We start from the raw sequence: 16,719 nt of genomic DNA, 5'->3' as shown, positions 1-16,719 counted from the left end.
GACTCCGGGTTACAATGGTAGTAAGTGGAGTTTGAACCTGTGTAATGGTTACCTGAAAGTTAACTTGTTGAACATTCAGCACAACATGTGGGACACACTGCAGTTGAAATTGTAGTTTCTTACCTTCCTCCAGGCCATCCCGGAAGGACCCGGAGCTACTCATGGTTCGGCTCTTCTCCTCCAAAGACACAGAGGAGTTCCTCACTCTGGAATCGCTGTACGGGTCGTACGAAGTGTCCTGATTGGCCATGTCATTGTTGGTGCGCAGGGCTGCTGCAGGTGGACTGCTCGCTGTGGACGAAACAAACAGCAGAGGGGTCAGGGCTAAGTCCCTGTGTGCATAAGTGTGTAGCATGAGTTTGAGAATTGCTACAAATGGAGTATTTGTTATCTGGCACCATGCAGAATGTTATGTATGAAATTGCGTTTGCATAAATTGACTGGTAATGTGGATGACTGTCTCACAATAACAAATCATAATATGTAGGAATGTTGCTCAGTGACACCACTTCAGCTTTCAACACCTGAAATCCCTACGGGTCTCACTGAGAGCTCAGATCTCAGGGACTTGACACCACACTTCTGTTTGGATGTGAAATTTCCTCATAGCTGGCATCTCTTTAATGACTATAGCAGAATGACTGCATGCTCAGTCTTTTTCAACCCCACCAATGACAGTAATGTAATCCTCATTGTGTCAGGACATTCAGTAGAATATTCTACAGGGCATGGTCTTCAGAAGGACCCAACCTTCAATGAAACTGCTGACTGTATGAGGGAGAAGTCACACCCTAGCCTACTGACTGGAATTCCTAAAAACAACTGAAAAAGACCAACTGTCATCTCTGAATACTATTAGGTTCCTAAAGATGTACTAAACAAGGCAGGATCATCAAGGTCTGCTCTTGCAAGATGAAAGTTAATAACATGGGATGCACTTGGGAAGGCAGGTAACTGCAACACTCCGCTCCATCATCTTCAGGAGTTGGGAGCGAGCATCACAGAATGTGTGTGCAAAATATATTTTAGATACAGTTGCAAGAAACAGTATGTGAACCCTTTGGAATTATATGGAATTCTGCATGAACCAACCATAAACTGTTTCAGTTCAGCAATATTCTGGGCCTGTCTGGCATGTACCGCTTCTTTCTTGAGGTCATACCACAGCATCTCAACCGTGTTGAGGTCAGGACTCCAAAAGGTGTACTGTCTTTTGCCCAAGTCTTTCTGTCGCTGATTTTCTTCTATTCTTTGGGTTCTTGTCCTGTTGCATCACCCATCTTCTGTTGAGCTTCAGTTTGTGGACAAATGTCCCTGAGTGATCCAATAACATTTCTTGTGAATTCATTTTTGCCCATTTTGCCCAGACACACCAAAGCAGCCAATCCACCATACTCCACAGTTGGGATGAGGTTTTGATGTCAGTGTGCTGTGTTTTTTTGGCAGCAGTGGCTTCCTGGTATGAGCCGAAGCAGCCTGTGTTTCTTTGCTGTTGTGACTTAGAGGAAGATCAGATCACATTTTTATGACAAATTGGTTAGGAATTGGTTAAGAATTCCATATAATTCAAAAGGGTTAAAATACCTTTTTCTTGCAGCTGTATATTTAAATAATAATGTAAAGTATTCAGACCCCCTTAAACACAGAATTGTTGATGTTTTATTAACAAAGAAAAACTGAAATATGACATGGTCCTAAGTATTCAGACCCTTTCCTGTGACACTCGTATATTTAACTCAGGTGCTGTCCGTTCCTTCTCCTTGAGATGGTTCTACACCTTCATTTGAGTCCAGCTGTGTTTGATCATACTGATTGGACAGCAGCACAGCAGATGGTGACACACAGTGGGCAGCCATGAAAGGCGCACAACCCTTCGGTTATGAGGCCACTACCAATCACGAGTCTGCTTCCTTACCCGCAAGGCCATCACCGCCACCACTGGTGAGTGCTTATGCTGGATTTAAAGTGCATTTGGGATACACTTACACTGATCCTGTTGATTGTTTTTTACCATGAATGGGCACAGACTATGTGATATCTATTGCAAAACCATGTCACACATTGCACCTTTAACTATATTTAACTTGAGCAGTTAGGAGACCTGCTTGTGGCAGTTCTTACCCAGTTGTGTGAAGGTGAAGCGTGTGCTAGATGGGGAGGTGAGGGTGGTGCTTGGTGAGAAGGGCGAGCTGCTGACGAACTCCTGCAGACCAGCAGCAGAATGGGAGCGCAGCCAATCACGAGCGTCCTCCTGACTACGCAGCTGTGGCGGGTGGGCATACCTGCAGAGGAAAAAAAAAGGGTGACCATAAAGGTGCAGGTGACCACACACACAGTACACAAGACACATCATCAATGCCATAACTACTGCCAAACAGCATTTATTAAAATAAATGTCTTCACTAGCCCAAGCAACTATTTTACACAATAAGACAAAAACATGAAGATAAACCTTTTACTGCTGTACAACATGAAGCCAATAAATAGTGATTTACTACACTCTGGGCAGCAAAAGCGAACATAAAGTTCACAGTTTTACAGAGTTTACCTGTCCTGTCTCTGGGGCAGAGTGTTGGGGCTAGCGGTTGGGGAGGATAAAGGACTTGGGTTTGAATGGGGGGTAGACACAACAAAAGGAAAAGAGGAAAAAAAGAAAGAAGAGGAAAAGATCTTCACTTGTGATAGAGATACATGCACTCATACTGACCTTAAAAAGGCCTCTTGAGAGAACAATGTGTAGGAAGACTAAACTTAGAGGCTCAACAGCGATGAAGGATGGAGATGGTGAAACATGAGGGAGATCTTAGCAGTTTGCAGGATATGCAGTACAGCTACATTTTAGATGATAGTTGTGGAAGTACTAATCTATGAACCTGCTTCACATTAGTAGAGTGACCAGATGTTGGACATGTCCTCTTTGTGAGACCATGGAAATCGCAACAATCGGTTTAGAATTGACCAACCAAAACATTTGTCACGTCCTGGGCATCCTACACTTCAGTCCACTTCCACTCACACAGTGTGGGTTGGATTCCCTCTTGCTCACGCTTGTCAAAGTACACTAGCATCCTATACTTTTCCCCAACCCCTCTTCATGCTAGCACCACCCCACTCACACTAAGGTGTCCTCTTTTTTTTAAAACAATCTGGTCACCCTAAATTACAGGTTACTCCAGCTTCATAGCTGAGCTACACCTACTTATCTCATGCACTGAAACATTGAGAGGCCATGTCTCACTATGTAACTACACAAAATGCACTTTGTGCCATGATGATGCCAGTTAGAATTGACAAGGAACTACAAGATAATATATGTATTTACATCCGTCATACTTAAAGAATATATATGATGAGCTCTTACAGGAGACTTTCTATATTTAATATAAAACAAAACAGTTTTGTTCTGAATTGTTATGCGAACGGTATCTACAGATTGGGTCCTAGTGAACCAATGATGGATATTTAATACACTTATATAAGTCACTCTGTATAAGATGTAAATGTAAATATGATGAGATTATCTCCTGTTGCTGTTTTTTTTCCATACAACGCCCAGGGTTCAGAAGGAAAGAGCTTTAAACAGTCCTACTGGTGGAAGTCTCACCTCTCAGCCAGACTGTGTTTGATGGTGCCACCGGTTCTATTAATGCAAGCGACTAATGCTTCCTCCGTCATCTCCCCATTGCCACTCTTCTGAGCAGGCTTGGACAACGTGGAGCTCCACGACGAAGCTGAGTTTGCTGAGGAGCCTGAGGTGGCGTGAGGGTTGGAGATGACTGTGGAGTACTTCATGGTGTCTGTGCTGGTGAAGGATGCCTGCTTGTTGGCCTTTCCTCCAAACAGCCTACAAGAACAAGTTAGAGAAAAGTATGTTATTCATTCACACATGTAGAACCAGTAACAAATTAATAACTGCCTGACTCACTGTCCTAACTCAGAGATTTAAAGTTAAAGATTGTTAAGAGAGTTTAATAAATTACTTGAATGAATAAAGAATGTTTAACGGACGTTTGACCTGCTGATGGATGTGAAACAGTGTCAAAGAGAGGTTGGTAGTAGCACATTTACCTTTGAACCAGGTGACCACAAAGTCCCAGGTTCAAACCCCACTTACTACCATTGTGTCCCTGAGCAAGACACTTAACACTGAGTCTCCAGGGGGACTATCTTACAATCAGTGACTACCGACTGTAAGACCTGGACAAAATAAATTATATGAATGCTGTTGGGTTAAAACAGGCCCATGATCTGGCAGTAATGTCAGTTTGTCTCATGGTCAGCAATGAAAGGATGAGGGTCATTACTCCACACCAGACACTTGCCTCTCAGTCTAGTCTGTACTCAGTCAAATTGATTTTAACTAACTGGACCGGAGAGGGCAACACACAAACCAAACTGATGACCAAAATCCTTAATTGAGAGGAGAACACTGTTTGTAGCCAGAAATTAAGCCCTGGTCACAGGGAGAATACGTTCATATGTGGAGCTTGAGCTCACCTGCGTAAAGTTGGAGAGGACAACTCTGAATATTTCCCCCCCTCCTGCCTCCCCTGTCCAGTTTGAGCTGCGTTGTCGTTACTTTTTCCACTGTCAGGGTCAGAAGACACGCCCTTCTCTCTGTCGGTCTGGTTAATAATGCTGCTGCCATTGGGGGCCTTCATGTTGCTGCTGCTACTTCGGCCCTTGGGCAGCATGGCAGTTCTGAGGGCTGTCTCTGTGCCGGAGGTGCTGGAGGAACGTGCTGTTGACCTGCTGGGTCGTGGTAGGCTGCGGTACTGAAGAGAACTACGACTCACGCCACTGCTACCAGCGCTGGACGGCAGGAAGGCATCGTCCACGCTGCTCTGCCGGCACAAGATACCAGAACGGCCCCCCTGAAGAGCCATAGATTTGGGTATCTTGCCCAGGGTGGCCGAGCCACTGGTGATTACGGCCCCACTGGCCGTGACCTGCTTCCTGAAGCCGAAAGTGCTGCACGTGGAGGTCAGTGGTGGTTTCTTGGAGTCGTGCATTCCATTGGAGCAGGGTGATAGCCGACCTTTCTCTGACACTTTGGCATCATCTGTCTTGCCTGAGAGGGTTGAAAACAAAACAACAGAAGTTCATATAATATGCCACATTCCATTTAACATACAAAACCTTTCAGCTCCGCCCAGTAGCAAAAGATAGGGCTGTCACAACTTGCCTGAACACTGAAAAAAGCTTAATTATCATGGTGATCAGGAGTCTCTAACACACCTTCTGAGTCTCTGCAGAGAACAAGTCTTATTAACCCATAAAAAGATCTGATTAAGACTGAGGAGATTTCAATCGCCCTTTCAGTATCAATGTTTTGTCACGTTTCGACTTATTAAAGCAACAAAGAGAGACAGAGATAAAAGGTGGCTACCTGTGCCACTGGCTCTAAGCATGCCACAACCCGTTGCCATGGAAGCCTTCGCTCGCGGGGAGGTGATGCCCACTTGTGCCGTCATGCCTCTCCTCCAGGAGCCTGTATGAGAGATGGTGGCCGGCATGTTCTTGCGACTGGCAGAGCTCTTATCCGACTCATCTGAGACGTCAGAGGGGTGGCGGCGCCACTTGCCAGAGGTGGTGTCCATTTTGACTGCGCCGTCCGAGCCAGTATCAGAGCATCTGCGCTCATCTATAGACCACCCCACAAACAAGTGCTTCTCCGTATCTGTCTGGAGCACAACAACAAGGAACAAAATAGACCCATAAAGCACAGATAGAATTCTTTAACCATTTAATCATCATCCCTGCAGTTTTGCAGCCATTTGCTCCTCAGTGTTCCTGTGTGCCCCAAAACCACAATGATTCAGATATGATCAAAGTATCTGGTAAAAATTTATGGCAACTGCAAATTCCAGATTAACTACAGAGCCCGATATTTGACAGCTATCATGGACTTCCACATTATGGATTATTTAAACCTGAAAACACAAATATCATTAAAGATTGCATTTGAACTTTGTGTCCAATCTTAGCACAGAGCACTGTGCTTAATGCCAGTTTGAGAATAATGCCTTTAGACCTGAAATAAGATAATTCTATCTCATTTCTTGATGAATTTCCTTATCAGTTGATTATGGTTATAATGATAATTCTACATTGTTCAATTCATACAGTGAAACTTCACCAAACTGCTCAATGGTAAATCAGAGCACAAACTCAACAGTAGTGAGTTTGTTTTATTAAAATGCCATTGACTTGACCCACTAGATTACGTGGAATTTGGAGGGTCATTAGATCAGGGTAACAGCACCTATCAAGAATATATCAGTGCTCACCAGATTGTGAGAGCAATGACGGGCCAAGGGTCTCGGACTCATCCAACAGCTTCCAGACCTGGCCAACATTACATCACCACCCTGACTCAGAACAGTTCATTGTTCAGCCGCTACTGAAAATACTCATAAAAAATTATGGCCCGGCAAGGAATTTTAATGGCCTCTCCTGTTATTGACCCCCCCGATCCAAAACATTGTTATCTCTGTGCTGATATAATAAATCCAAAGAGAGCACTTTCGTGTGGAGTTGAGAGGGCATAAAAAAATTCTATAAAAGGCAACGTGGTTTGAGGGAGCGAGAGGGCGGTGAGGGCTAGATGTGACAGATAACTGGCTCGCGGTGCTGCTTTTGGGTTCCTGACCTCTCTCTGTGTGTTTGAGTTGAAATGATTTTGTTGGTGCTGGAGGGCACAGCTTCAAACAGTTGGGATTGTGATAAATGGACGGTGGAATAGTCTCTTACCGTTTCTAAGAGAGACAGAGAATGAGAAATGAAGAAAGGCTTAAAGAAAGGAAGATAAAGTGAAAGACTGACAAAAAAGCCACAGAAAGGTGAAATGTGGTTAGAATATTCTTTATATACAGTATATCTGTGTAAATTTTATGTATACATGTTTGAATTCATTTTTATATGTTTTTTATATGTGTTTATGTGTGAAATGGGACTGATCGTTGCAATATTATATTTAAAAAAAAAAAATATATATATATATATATATAAGAGAATAATATGTAATATATAAGAGAAAGAAAATACAGAAAGAAACACAGTTCCTTGTCTGGCATTTATCATGGAAAAGTGCTGATGTGTAATCTCAGAGTGAGGGACATGTCATCATCACTGCTGTAGGTAGCTTTTGCGCCCACAGGGTGAGAGGTGGCGCTGCTGGGGGTGGAAGCCGAGCCCATTATCTCAGCATACGATGACCCTCCGTGCTGCTCACAGAGGCTTGTAAAACAGACCGGGCTTGGTTTGAGTCACCGGGCAACTCCCACCCAGCAGACACATGGCTATGATAAGGTCCATGGTGAAGAACTGATCTAATGAAAGCCCCGTCCCTCACCAGAGTTTTGCTGACTCCTCATAATGGTAAAACAAAGGAAAGTTGAAACAGATGGGTGAGATGGGAGACTTTTTCTTCTTAAAGGTCCCATGACCGTATTAATTAATATTAATTTGAGTTCCCCTAGCCTGTCTATGCTTCTGCAGTGGCTAGAAATTGTGATATGTATAAAGAGCACTTTTGCCATTCTGCATCACCGTTCAGAGAGCGGAAGCTCGGACGGTCAGATCTGGAATTTGTCCCCTTAAGAAGTCATAAGGGGAAAGGTTACCTCCACCGACCATCATGTCTTGAAAATGTGCAGTTGCATATGTATATTTTTTGATTCCATCACGCAAGACTCTGAAGAACCAATGGATTCATTTAATTTTTTCCTGTTAAACATTCTAGTTGGTGAATGGTATTGATGACGTCCACGAATCCATTTCCACGAATGCCTGCTCACTTCTATAGGCCGCTCTCCTCGTTGTCCTGCCTCTCTCCTCCTCATTAGCATTTAAAGCCACACACACCCGAAAAGGCGCGTCCTGAGAATCTTACTGTGGGACTGGCTAAAAGTAGCTGTAATTCTGCACCACTGCTGAATTTTGGAAAGAGACTTCAGATTTAGTATTAGGGGACTACTAATACCTATATAAAAGCAATTTTTTTTTTCATGTCAGGGGACATTTAAAGTGTCAACTCAACCCTACATCTGAATCATCCTGCCTGGTCCTTTAGAAGCTGATGGGCTATATACCTGCTTCCTCTGTGGTTGGATCAGCAGAATATGGAGGTTTTGGAAGATGATGGATATAGGAGCTGGCATCTTTGGTAGGTAGGGGTGGTGGAAGTTGAGGCGTATGAGGATGTGGGTTATGGGTTTAAGACCACAGTGGCTTTGGAGAACTTCCAAAATTCATACAAAAGTTAAGAACAGTGAAAGAAGTGGCAAATGAGGATTGGAAAGTTGATAAGTTGAGTAGAGAACGTTGGAACATTATGATTATGAAACTGACTCACCTGCTGGTCAGTGTCCTGGCGCGGGGTTGAAGGCGTGTTGATGAAGGAGCTGAGAGAAGAGCTAGTATTGAGCTCATCTGTGTCTAGCGTGTCACTGATGCCACTGCTGACTGAACTGCTGTCGTCCCAACTTCACATAAAAAAAGTTAATTACAAATGGACATTAAGAACCAATCATTCAATAACTCAGAAAAAAAGACTGGTGCCATAATGTAAGAAACCTGGGGACATGTCAAATCCTGGGATTCCTTTACTGTCATTTTCAAGCAAACCGAAATTAAATATCACTTCTTCTATGTTAACAATCCAAATAATAAATAAAATGTGAATAATAAAAACACCAAAAATTATAAATTAATTATAAAAAGCTGAGCATCAAAAGCAACATTCACACTGTACACAGTACACGTACACGAAAAAACCCCAACATATTTATGACACTCCAAGAAAGGATAAAGTTACGAGCTCTTTAGGAACACGTCTAAAAACCAACACATCTAAAGGATCATGTGACAAGTATAGGCCACAGCTGACGATGCCAGGTGTGGCCAATCAGGACCTCTTTTAAAAGCTGGGGATTTCCGCCCCTTCAGGAGCGGCAACATTGTAGTGAACTGGACCTGGCAACTTGGTGTTAGTCTTGAGTTCTGGTAATCACCACACGCCTGCAGGCTAGTTTATGTTGTCCCCCTTTATTTCCCTTTTATTTCTTCTTTCCCCCGTCAGCTCACCGGCGTGACAAGTATACTCTGCTACACTGGTGCACTACACAATATACTGCAACAAGAGTGTAGCTACTGGTTAATACAGTAAATTTGGATTACTGAGGTAAATGACTTAATCTGTTCCTGAAGAAAAACAGAGAAGACACTGAGAAGAGCAGTAGGATGAAAGTATTGAGACAGCAGAGGTTGGAAGAAAGATGCAAAGCGCTGGTAAATGCTGGACCAAACGCATCCCACACTCGCAGGTCGTTTTGGCTGAGCGACAGGCACTTTGGAGAGCTGGTGCATTCCCCTCATACCTACAACCTTACAGGCTCCTCCTGGCCCTGCTCTGAACTGGCTGTAATTACAGCACTGTCTGTCTCTCCAGGGAGGTGAGTGCACCCTGTGGCCTTGGGCTGGAAGGGAGGCGGCTGATCTGGCTGATCATTTGGAATGGTTGAGGGTTCGAGAGAGGACACCGCTAACCCTACGCCGCGGTTCTGACAGTTTCTCCACAATTACTACCAGCATGAAGTGCATGGAAAAGGTGAAAGTGTGGTCAGTTCACATTGCAAACAAGCCCAATATCCCTAATCCAAACCCACACCTTTGTCTAGTACTAGTCTGAACTTCTGAATGGTGCAAGTCCCATGGTCCTATCAGCACCGGTTGTCATCTTCCAATGCAGAAATGAGTCCCGCCTCCCGCTAAAGCAAAGACAAGCACAGCTAACTTGTACGTTACACATCAAAAAGCAGGAAGCGGATCATTAACATTTTGAGGAGTGTACCCATGACTAACATGACTAATGCTGACTAATTCCCTGAGGAATTGCATCACCGGTAGCCAAAAACAGGTCCAACGAATTTTCAAACTGTGCCCTGTGCCTCTGCTCAGTTAGCAGTAACACATGGGGCGTGTTCACATCAAGTACATTCAGGACTTATAGAAAACAAGTGACATAAACCTCAAATATGTGTGTAGGTATCAAATACCTCAAAAGGGTAGTTATAAGAAGTAATGCCAACAGGTAGTCACACACTCTGTGGGGTATATTGGGTAGTGCTTAAGGAAGCAGCCCCGTAGTCAGAAGTTTGCCGGTTCGAATCCCCAAACCGACAAGGTGCCACTGAGCAATGCCCCGTCCCAACACACTGCTCCCCTGGCACCTTTCATGGTTGCCCACTGCTCACTGTGGGTGATGGTTAAAAGCAGAGGACACATTTCGTTGTGTGCACCGTGTGCTGTGCTGCATTTCACTTTGATGTTGCTTCCCTTTTCCCTTCATATTGATGAGTCTTTATTTAAGAAGTAGTGCATTGGATGATGGTAACACACTTGACCTATGAACAAGAACATTTTTCGGCATTTATCAGATGCCCTTTTCTAGAGCGACTTACAATCAGTAGTTACAAGAAGAGTTCCCCTGGAGACACGTAAGGTTAAGTGTCTTGTGCTACCCTCTAGGCTAATACCACCCTACAGAAGACCCAGGTTCAAACTGCATTTACTACCATTGTATCCCTGAGCAAGGCACTTAACCCGGAGTTGCTCCAGGAGGACTGTCTCACTCTCTGGTCTGCTAAATGTCGTAAATATAAATTCTTCACTAAAAGCAAACATTATGTAACTGCATCTTTGGTAGCAGACGTCGTCCCAAGATCCACATTTTATTATGAGGACCGAAACTGGAGGGAAGGAGACAGGATCTTGCACTCAGTGTTACCATATTTGCCAGTTTTGGGATTAAGGTCTTGGTTGAAACAATCAGGAATATGGGACGTGTCATTACAGATCAGCAAAAAGAGAACTTCCTACAATCACAGTTCATATGAGGGTTACGAGTTCTAAAATTAAATAGATAAATACACAAATAATTAAATTATATAAAATGATAAAGAATGACTGGAATACTTTAACATTAAATACATCGCATGTGTCATATTTCATATTTTAACTCAAAGTAAGAGGGCGGGACTAAATTCTTCTTAAATGCACAGTGTCCCCTGTTCATTCAATGGATTTCCAACTTACAGGCCAGCTGAGTGTAAATGATACAAATGTGATGATGAGCTAGACGTCAGAATGAGGAATTTTTTCTGTTTTCAGCCTTGTTTCCTATAAAGAGGCAAGACAGATTACAATCACAGGCAAATCTGGCAACAACCATGAAACAGAACAACCGCTGCTGATATGTGCTGATATTTAAGATGCCCTTTGCTTACTGGCTCAGAAGTAGTGCTGTGTACGGTCAACAGATTGGGCGCATCACTGATAATAGAAACTTGTTGCCAATTACTTCCACACATCCCCTCCTTCAACAATTACTCTTTTCAGTCCTCCCTCTTGGGGATGAAAGGCAGGGGCCAGCGCTGTGGGTGTCGGATGGGACTGTGGCCACGACGCAGAATCACCAGGTCTCGGTTCATCTCTTTGAAAGGCGAGCCTCAATCTCTCAACAGTAAGCAGCCAGTGGCAGGGCTTTCAGCAAAGGTCCACTCAACTGTGGATCATTTTGGCCAGACAACTAGTCAGCTGAGACGTAAAAAGTGCAAAAAGCACTTTGTCCCTCTGCCGGCAAGAACAATGAAGAGGAACACCGCGAGCCACAACAGAACCTGAGACTGAGGAACACAAAGGGACTACAGAGTTCAGCACTGTAGAGTGTCCCACTCACAGTGGCTTGAAACAGGTTTGGAGGGAGGAAGCTGATGGGGGCAGGGTGTTTATGTAAAAACAATGAAAGCCTGAGGGCCAGAGTCACTCACACACACACACACACACACACACACACACAGTGAGTGCAGGATGGTTCTCTATCATCATCATATAAAAACAAAAAATCCCTTAAAGTTAGCTTGAAGCACATTTGGGAAAAACATACACAGAATTATATCATAAATCACTGTTATTCGTATACGTATAAAATCAACGTATAAATCACAAGTTATTTTTTATGTTACAACTGGAATCAATATTGGATGACAGAGTCTTGATACTTCACCAAAATTATGCTGTAATATTTTATAACAATGAGTAATAAGGACTTATGAGGAAGAGTTACGCCATTGGAATATTCGTAGCTTGCAAAGTGGAAATAAGTGTTACTTTATGCAAAATATTTCATCACTGAAACTGGTGAAACTATGGCACACAAATAAATTCTTACGTTCACCTACAAATTTCACCCTAGTCTTATGACACACTCCTACCTACGCACACCAATATGAAATCAGTCCTGGGAACCATCTTATCCAAACCTGCTCTGGTACGGTCCTGAGCCAAACTCATTCAGAAAAGCCTCTGTGAGGTGTGTGCATCTGCGATGTTGCTGTCTGCGAGCTGCAGAGCTCACAAGTTGCTCTGTCATTACAGTCAGAATTGTGCAAAATGCATCCGCACACACATCTTACACACAAACAAGATCAGAGTGAACTGAGCAGCCGTTACCCGTCACCCTGACACAGAAACCACGTCAGTGCATGCAGAGCACATGCAGAGTGAATAGGAGCACAAATCTGTGTGTGTCTAAGCAAGTTAACGTATTATGAGTGAGTGAGAGTGCTGTGTGTGTGTGTGTCTCAGTCTACTGTGAGCCCTCCTGTGAACGTGTGTGTACCTCAGAGACCCGGCTCTTCCTCGAGCTGTGCTGGAGCTGGAGGGGGGCTGTGGAAGGCCGGCCTGTCCGACTGGGAGCTTCATGGGTGCCTCCTCGCTCTGCCTGGGTCTCATCTATTCTCACGCGGGCAGTACAAGCGAAGGTATCGGCCAACTCCACGGCAACAGCCAACCACGGCAGTCAAGGGGCGGTGCCTCACCTCAACCGCTCCTCCCCCAGCTCCTTTCTCTAGGAGTTCTCTGTAATTTGATCTAGGATCAGATTACAGAATCCACTCTGTGGGCAGGTTGGACACATAAGAGAACCATCTGATCAAAAACAGTGGAGAAAAAAAAATATGCCGGTCACTAAGAAGTGGCTTGAACAAATGCCAGGGGAAACACAGGTCAGATCAAGTTAAAGTGTGCTCAAGAAACGTGATGTCGTGAAGTGTGGTGTCAACTTTAACACCCTGTGAACATATTCTGCAAACACACATAAGTACTTTTTTCTTTTTTATTTATTCCACTTACTTAAGATTAAAGGCTACTTTATTGTCACCAGCCCTTTATTTCAATTTTACTGTGCTGTCCTTTTATCCGTTGCAATATTTTCCAAAATTTCACTGCCAGGAGTCTCATCTGCACTTTATAAAAAAAGTAAAGTAAAGTGATGGTCACTTGTGATACACAGCAGCACAGCACAAGGTGCACACAGTGAAATTTGTACTCTGCATTTAACCCATCACCCTGAGTGAGCAGTGGGCGGCCATGACAGGCGCCCGGGGAGCAGTGTGTGGGGACGGTACTTTGCTCGGTGGCACATCAGTGGCACCTTGGCGGATCAGTATTCGAACCAGCAACCTTCTAATTACGGGGCTGCGTCCTTAACCGCTATGTCTTTCCTTGTATTGTTAATTGTCACACCACGGTCTCGAAAGAAAAAAATATTTGAGCAAGGTGTAGAAATGAGATGTTCATGTCTGTCCATCACACTGTTTTTCCATTAAATTATTATTTATAGGCCAGAAGTCATGTTGGTGGACTCTACTGAACCAATCTAATTTGTAGAATCTATAGCAGATTATTCTCTCTTTCTTTTTGTTCCTGATTTTTTCCAGGTCACGGAATAAGGTCAGTGGGTCAAATGTCAAAGAGGAAAAATGCCCAGCCAAACTTACAACTTAGCAATTTTTTTTATTCATGCTGCATTCTTTAAAAGAAACTACAGGACAATCAACTTTAACACAAACATGAATTTGCAGACGTCTTTTTTATTTTTAGGGCCTGGCGAGGTTTTTGGGGTGGCCTGAACGGAGAGAGGCTGCATTCCGCCACCCGCATCCCATCTCACCACTAGGCCGTGGGTAATGACAAGTTGGCCAGGGAGCTAGAGGAGTGCCAAGAATTTTGTTCTGTTCTGCTGCTGCTCCACTTCCCTGACCTGGCAACACAGGGCAGAATTGAGGCAAAAGATTTAACTGAACTGAACTGTGTGTTAAATCAGGGATTTGAAATAAAAACGTTATGTTCTATTCAGTTTTTTTTTTTTTTTTTTTTAAGTGGTATCTGCCAAAAATGCTGTTTTCACTTCCTATGTTGCTTAGAAATGCATCTATGATGTTCTGTGCTTTGATAGAATTATGTTTTGAATAAAATGAAAAGAATGATTCTGGTTCTGTGTGGCTTGGTGACACCATCGTTAAATGCTAATGTCCCTTTGAAGAATAAAATAAAGTAAATAAGTCAGTGTGGTAACTGAGAGGATGCTGTCAGAATGGTGATCAGAGTCAACTCTTCATGCAGGCACCCGCCATGCAGAAAATACACGGACTCGTGGTTCATTGTGCTAGTTTGGTTCCCAGTCTCGCTGCATGCTGGAGGGTGAGATGTGTGAGGAGAGTCTCTCAGATCCAGCTGGGTTCATTTCAGCTATTTCACTGAGGGATCTACATGTTACATAATCTCTCCACCACACACACAATGTCTTACATTGTTACTTCTTCATGACTATTTAGCGGTAATTGTGCAATACACAACTGCTACTACACGATTAGGGGATGCAACTAAACCAACCAACTGTAACAGATACTGACAGTCAGAGCATTTTGAGAATTAGTATTTCACCTTGGTTTTTATTTTTTATGTAGGGTGCAGAAATGGGTTCATATGTAAAAGTACATGTTCACCCGCTTCAGCAGACCAAGCCTCCAGACAGTGTTGATGGGCCATCTCAGCTCTCTTCACGGGGACATTAGCATGTGAATTGGCCAGCGGGTGCTACTGCTCTCCAGTGTAATTATGTCAATCACCTCGGCGAAGGGTTTAAAGCACTTCCAGCCCAGACAGGAGTACATCACATTCGATCTCTGAACACAAGGAGATCCAGACTACCAGCAAACCAGCACATCATGTTCTATTCATTTTCATTTACCGCATTTTAGCATTTTCCAGTTTCTTTTTGAGATATTTTATTTAGCACATTTTAACAACATGAAACTGAAAGTGAAGTGATTGTCATTGTGAAACACTTCAGCACAGCACATGGTGCACACAACAAAATGTGTCCTCTGCTTTTAACCATCACCCTTGGTGAGCAGTGGGCAACCATGACAGGCGCCTAAGGAGCAGTGTGTGGGGATGGTGCTTTGCTCAGTGGCACCTTGGCAGATCGGGATTTGAACTGGCAACCTTCTGATTACACTTCCTTAACCGCTAGGCCACCACTGCCCCAATGCTGTACAATGCTGTCAAATGATGACAAATAAAGAATATTGACAATCACATATATGCACAAGCACACACAAACACAGAGTGACAACTCACTGACTCATGAACAGGCACAGAGACACACAGATACACACACATGCTTTCATATGTATACATGCACAGGCTTGCATTGACATGCTTATGCACATAATATGCATGCACACACACACACACAGACTAACATGCATGCAGGCCCAATTACACACGAAAGCAGGGCACACATCTGCCATAAAACGTTCAAAGTAACACTCTGATCACACTTTCATTAAAAAAGTACACTCAAGAGAAACAGTTTTCAAAGCAGTTATGCCTTTAATCCCACTTTCTCATTCACATAGCCCCCCCCTTCCTCCCAAGCACACACACACACACACACCAAAGTAATCCCCTCCCAATCCTGAACACTATCATTAGACAGATCTTGTGTGTGCCCACATTGTCACCGCACTGCAGTAATGAACACACTGATGGACGCTGGGGAAGGAAGCACCCGGCGGGGATGTGCTGATAAGAGGATAAGAGGGGGGTGCCGCGCTTCCTGTCCATCAGCAACCCACACCAACAGACACAACAGGATGGAGGGCCATGAGAAGGTGGGCTGAGTGAAAGTTCAGGCACAACTCAACCCTAGAGGAGCTCAACCCTTTCTGAAACAGATGAACGTCCATGGGAAGCAGCTGATCACGAGACCCCGTGCTGATCATCTGAGACACTTTAAGCCAATAACAATTCTAAGAGCAGTTTTCCTGTGGCTCCAGACAGAGACCCAGATCTGTTTCATATGGTGTATCTCTGTCTCTCACTGTCACGCAGTCCTGATGAACTCTATCCATCCATTGGTTGCTTGTCATATGTATATTGAAGAGGAGTTACTGTAACTATTCACACAGCACTTTCTGGTGGTGTGTAATTATATATTTCTTAAACCTTTAACAATGTGTTTAAAATGAGAAGAGTCTGTAGCTCACATGCACCCACTTCCCCATTCTGATCATCTTCCAAATGTAAATACTTCACACACACAGGCATACAGCAGCATCCAACTCCACCCTGGTCCTCCAGTTTGCTCACGTTGCTCTCTAGCCGTGATCTCTGTTACAGACGTCTCAGGACCAAACCATCGAACACACTCTGTCTCAGTGAATGAAATGTGGGAAACTGGACTGATGTTTAGCATTACACCAGCATTTCCATCTACAGAGGAACAGAGAGCAATAGATGTTCTGTGAACTGGATTCCACAATAACGACAATGCAACAAGCAACATTTAAAAACTACAGCGCACAATAT

General features: G+C 43.7%; 1 protein-coding gene across 5 annotated transcripts in view; it reads right to left on the bottom strand.

Annotated features, from left to right (window-relative positions):
- The window catches only part of LOC114766573 (neuron navigator 2-like), an 84,240-nt gene that overhangs the window by 18,907 nt on the left and 48,614 nt on the right, over positions 1 to 16,719 (bottom strand). For 4 of the 5 annotated variants that reach the window (XM_028957445.1, XM_028957446.1, XM_028957450.1 and 1 more), the window contains 7 exons: positions 8,357 to 8,486; positions 5,390 to 5,684; positions 4,498 to 5,071; positions 3,605 to 3,844; positions 2,549 to 2,602; positions 2,122 to 2,282; positions 124 to 291 (listed from right to left, as the gene is read on the bottom strand). In XM_028957445.1, coding sequence (XP_028813278.1) covers positions 124 to 291; positions 2,122 to 2,282; positions 2,549 to 2,602; positions 3,605 to 3,844; positions 4,498 to 5,071; positions 5,390 to 5,684; positions 8,357 to 8,486 — 1,622 coding nt within the window. The remainder of the gene's footprint in view (positions 1 to 123; positions 292 to 2,121; positions 2,283 to 2,548; positions 2,603 to 3,604; positions 3,845 to 4,497; positions 5,072 to 5,389; positions 5,685 to 8,356; positions 8,487 to 16,719) is intronic. The other variant, XM_028957447.1, reaches the window with a different exon arrangement.

This window comes from Denticeps clupeoides, chromosome 17 (genome assembly GCF_900700375.1).
Source record: "Denticeps clupeoides chromosome 17, fDenClu1.1, whole genome shotgun sequence".
NCBI lineage: Eukaryota > Metazoa > Chordata > Actinopteri > Clupeiformes > Denticipitidae > Denticeps > Denticeps clupeoides.
This window is presented reverse-complemented; position numbering and strand designations above follow the sequence as displayed.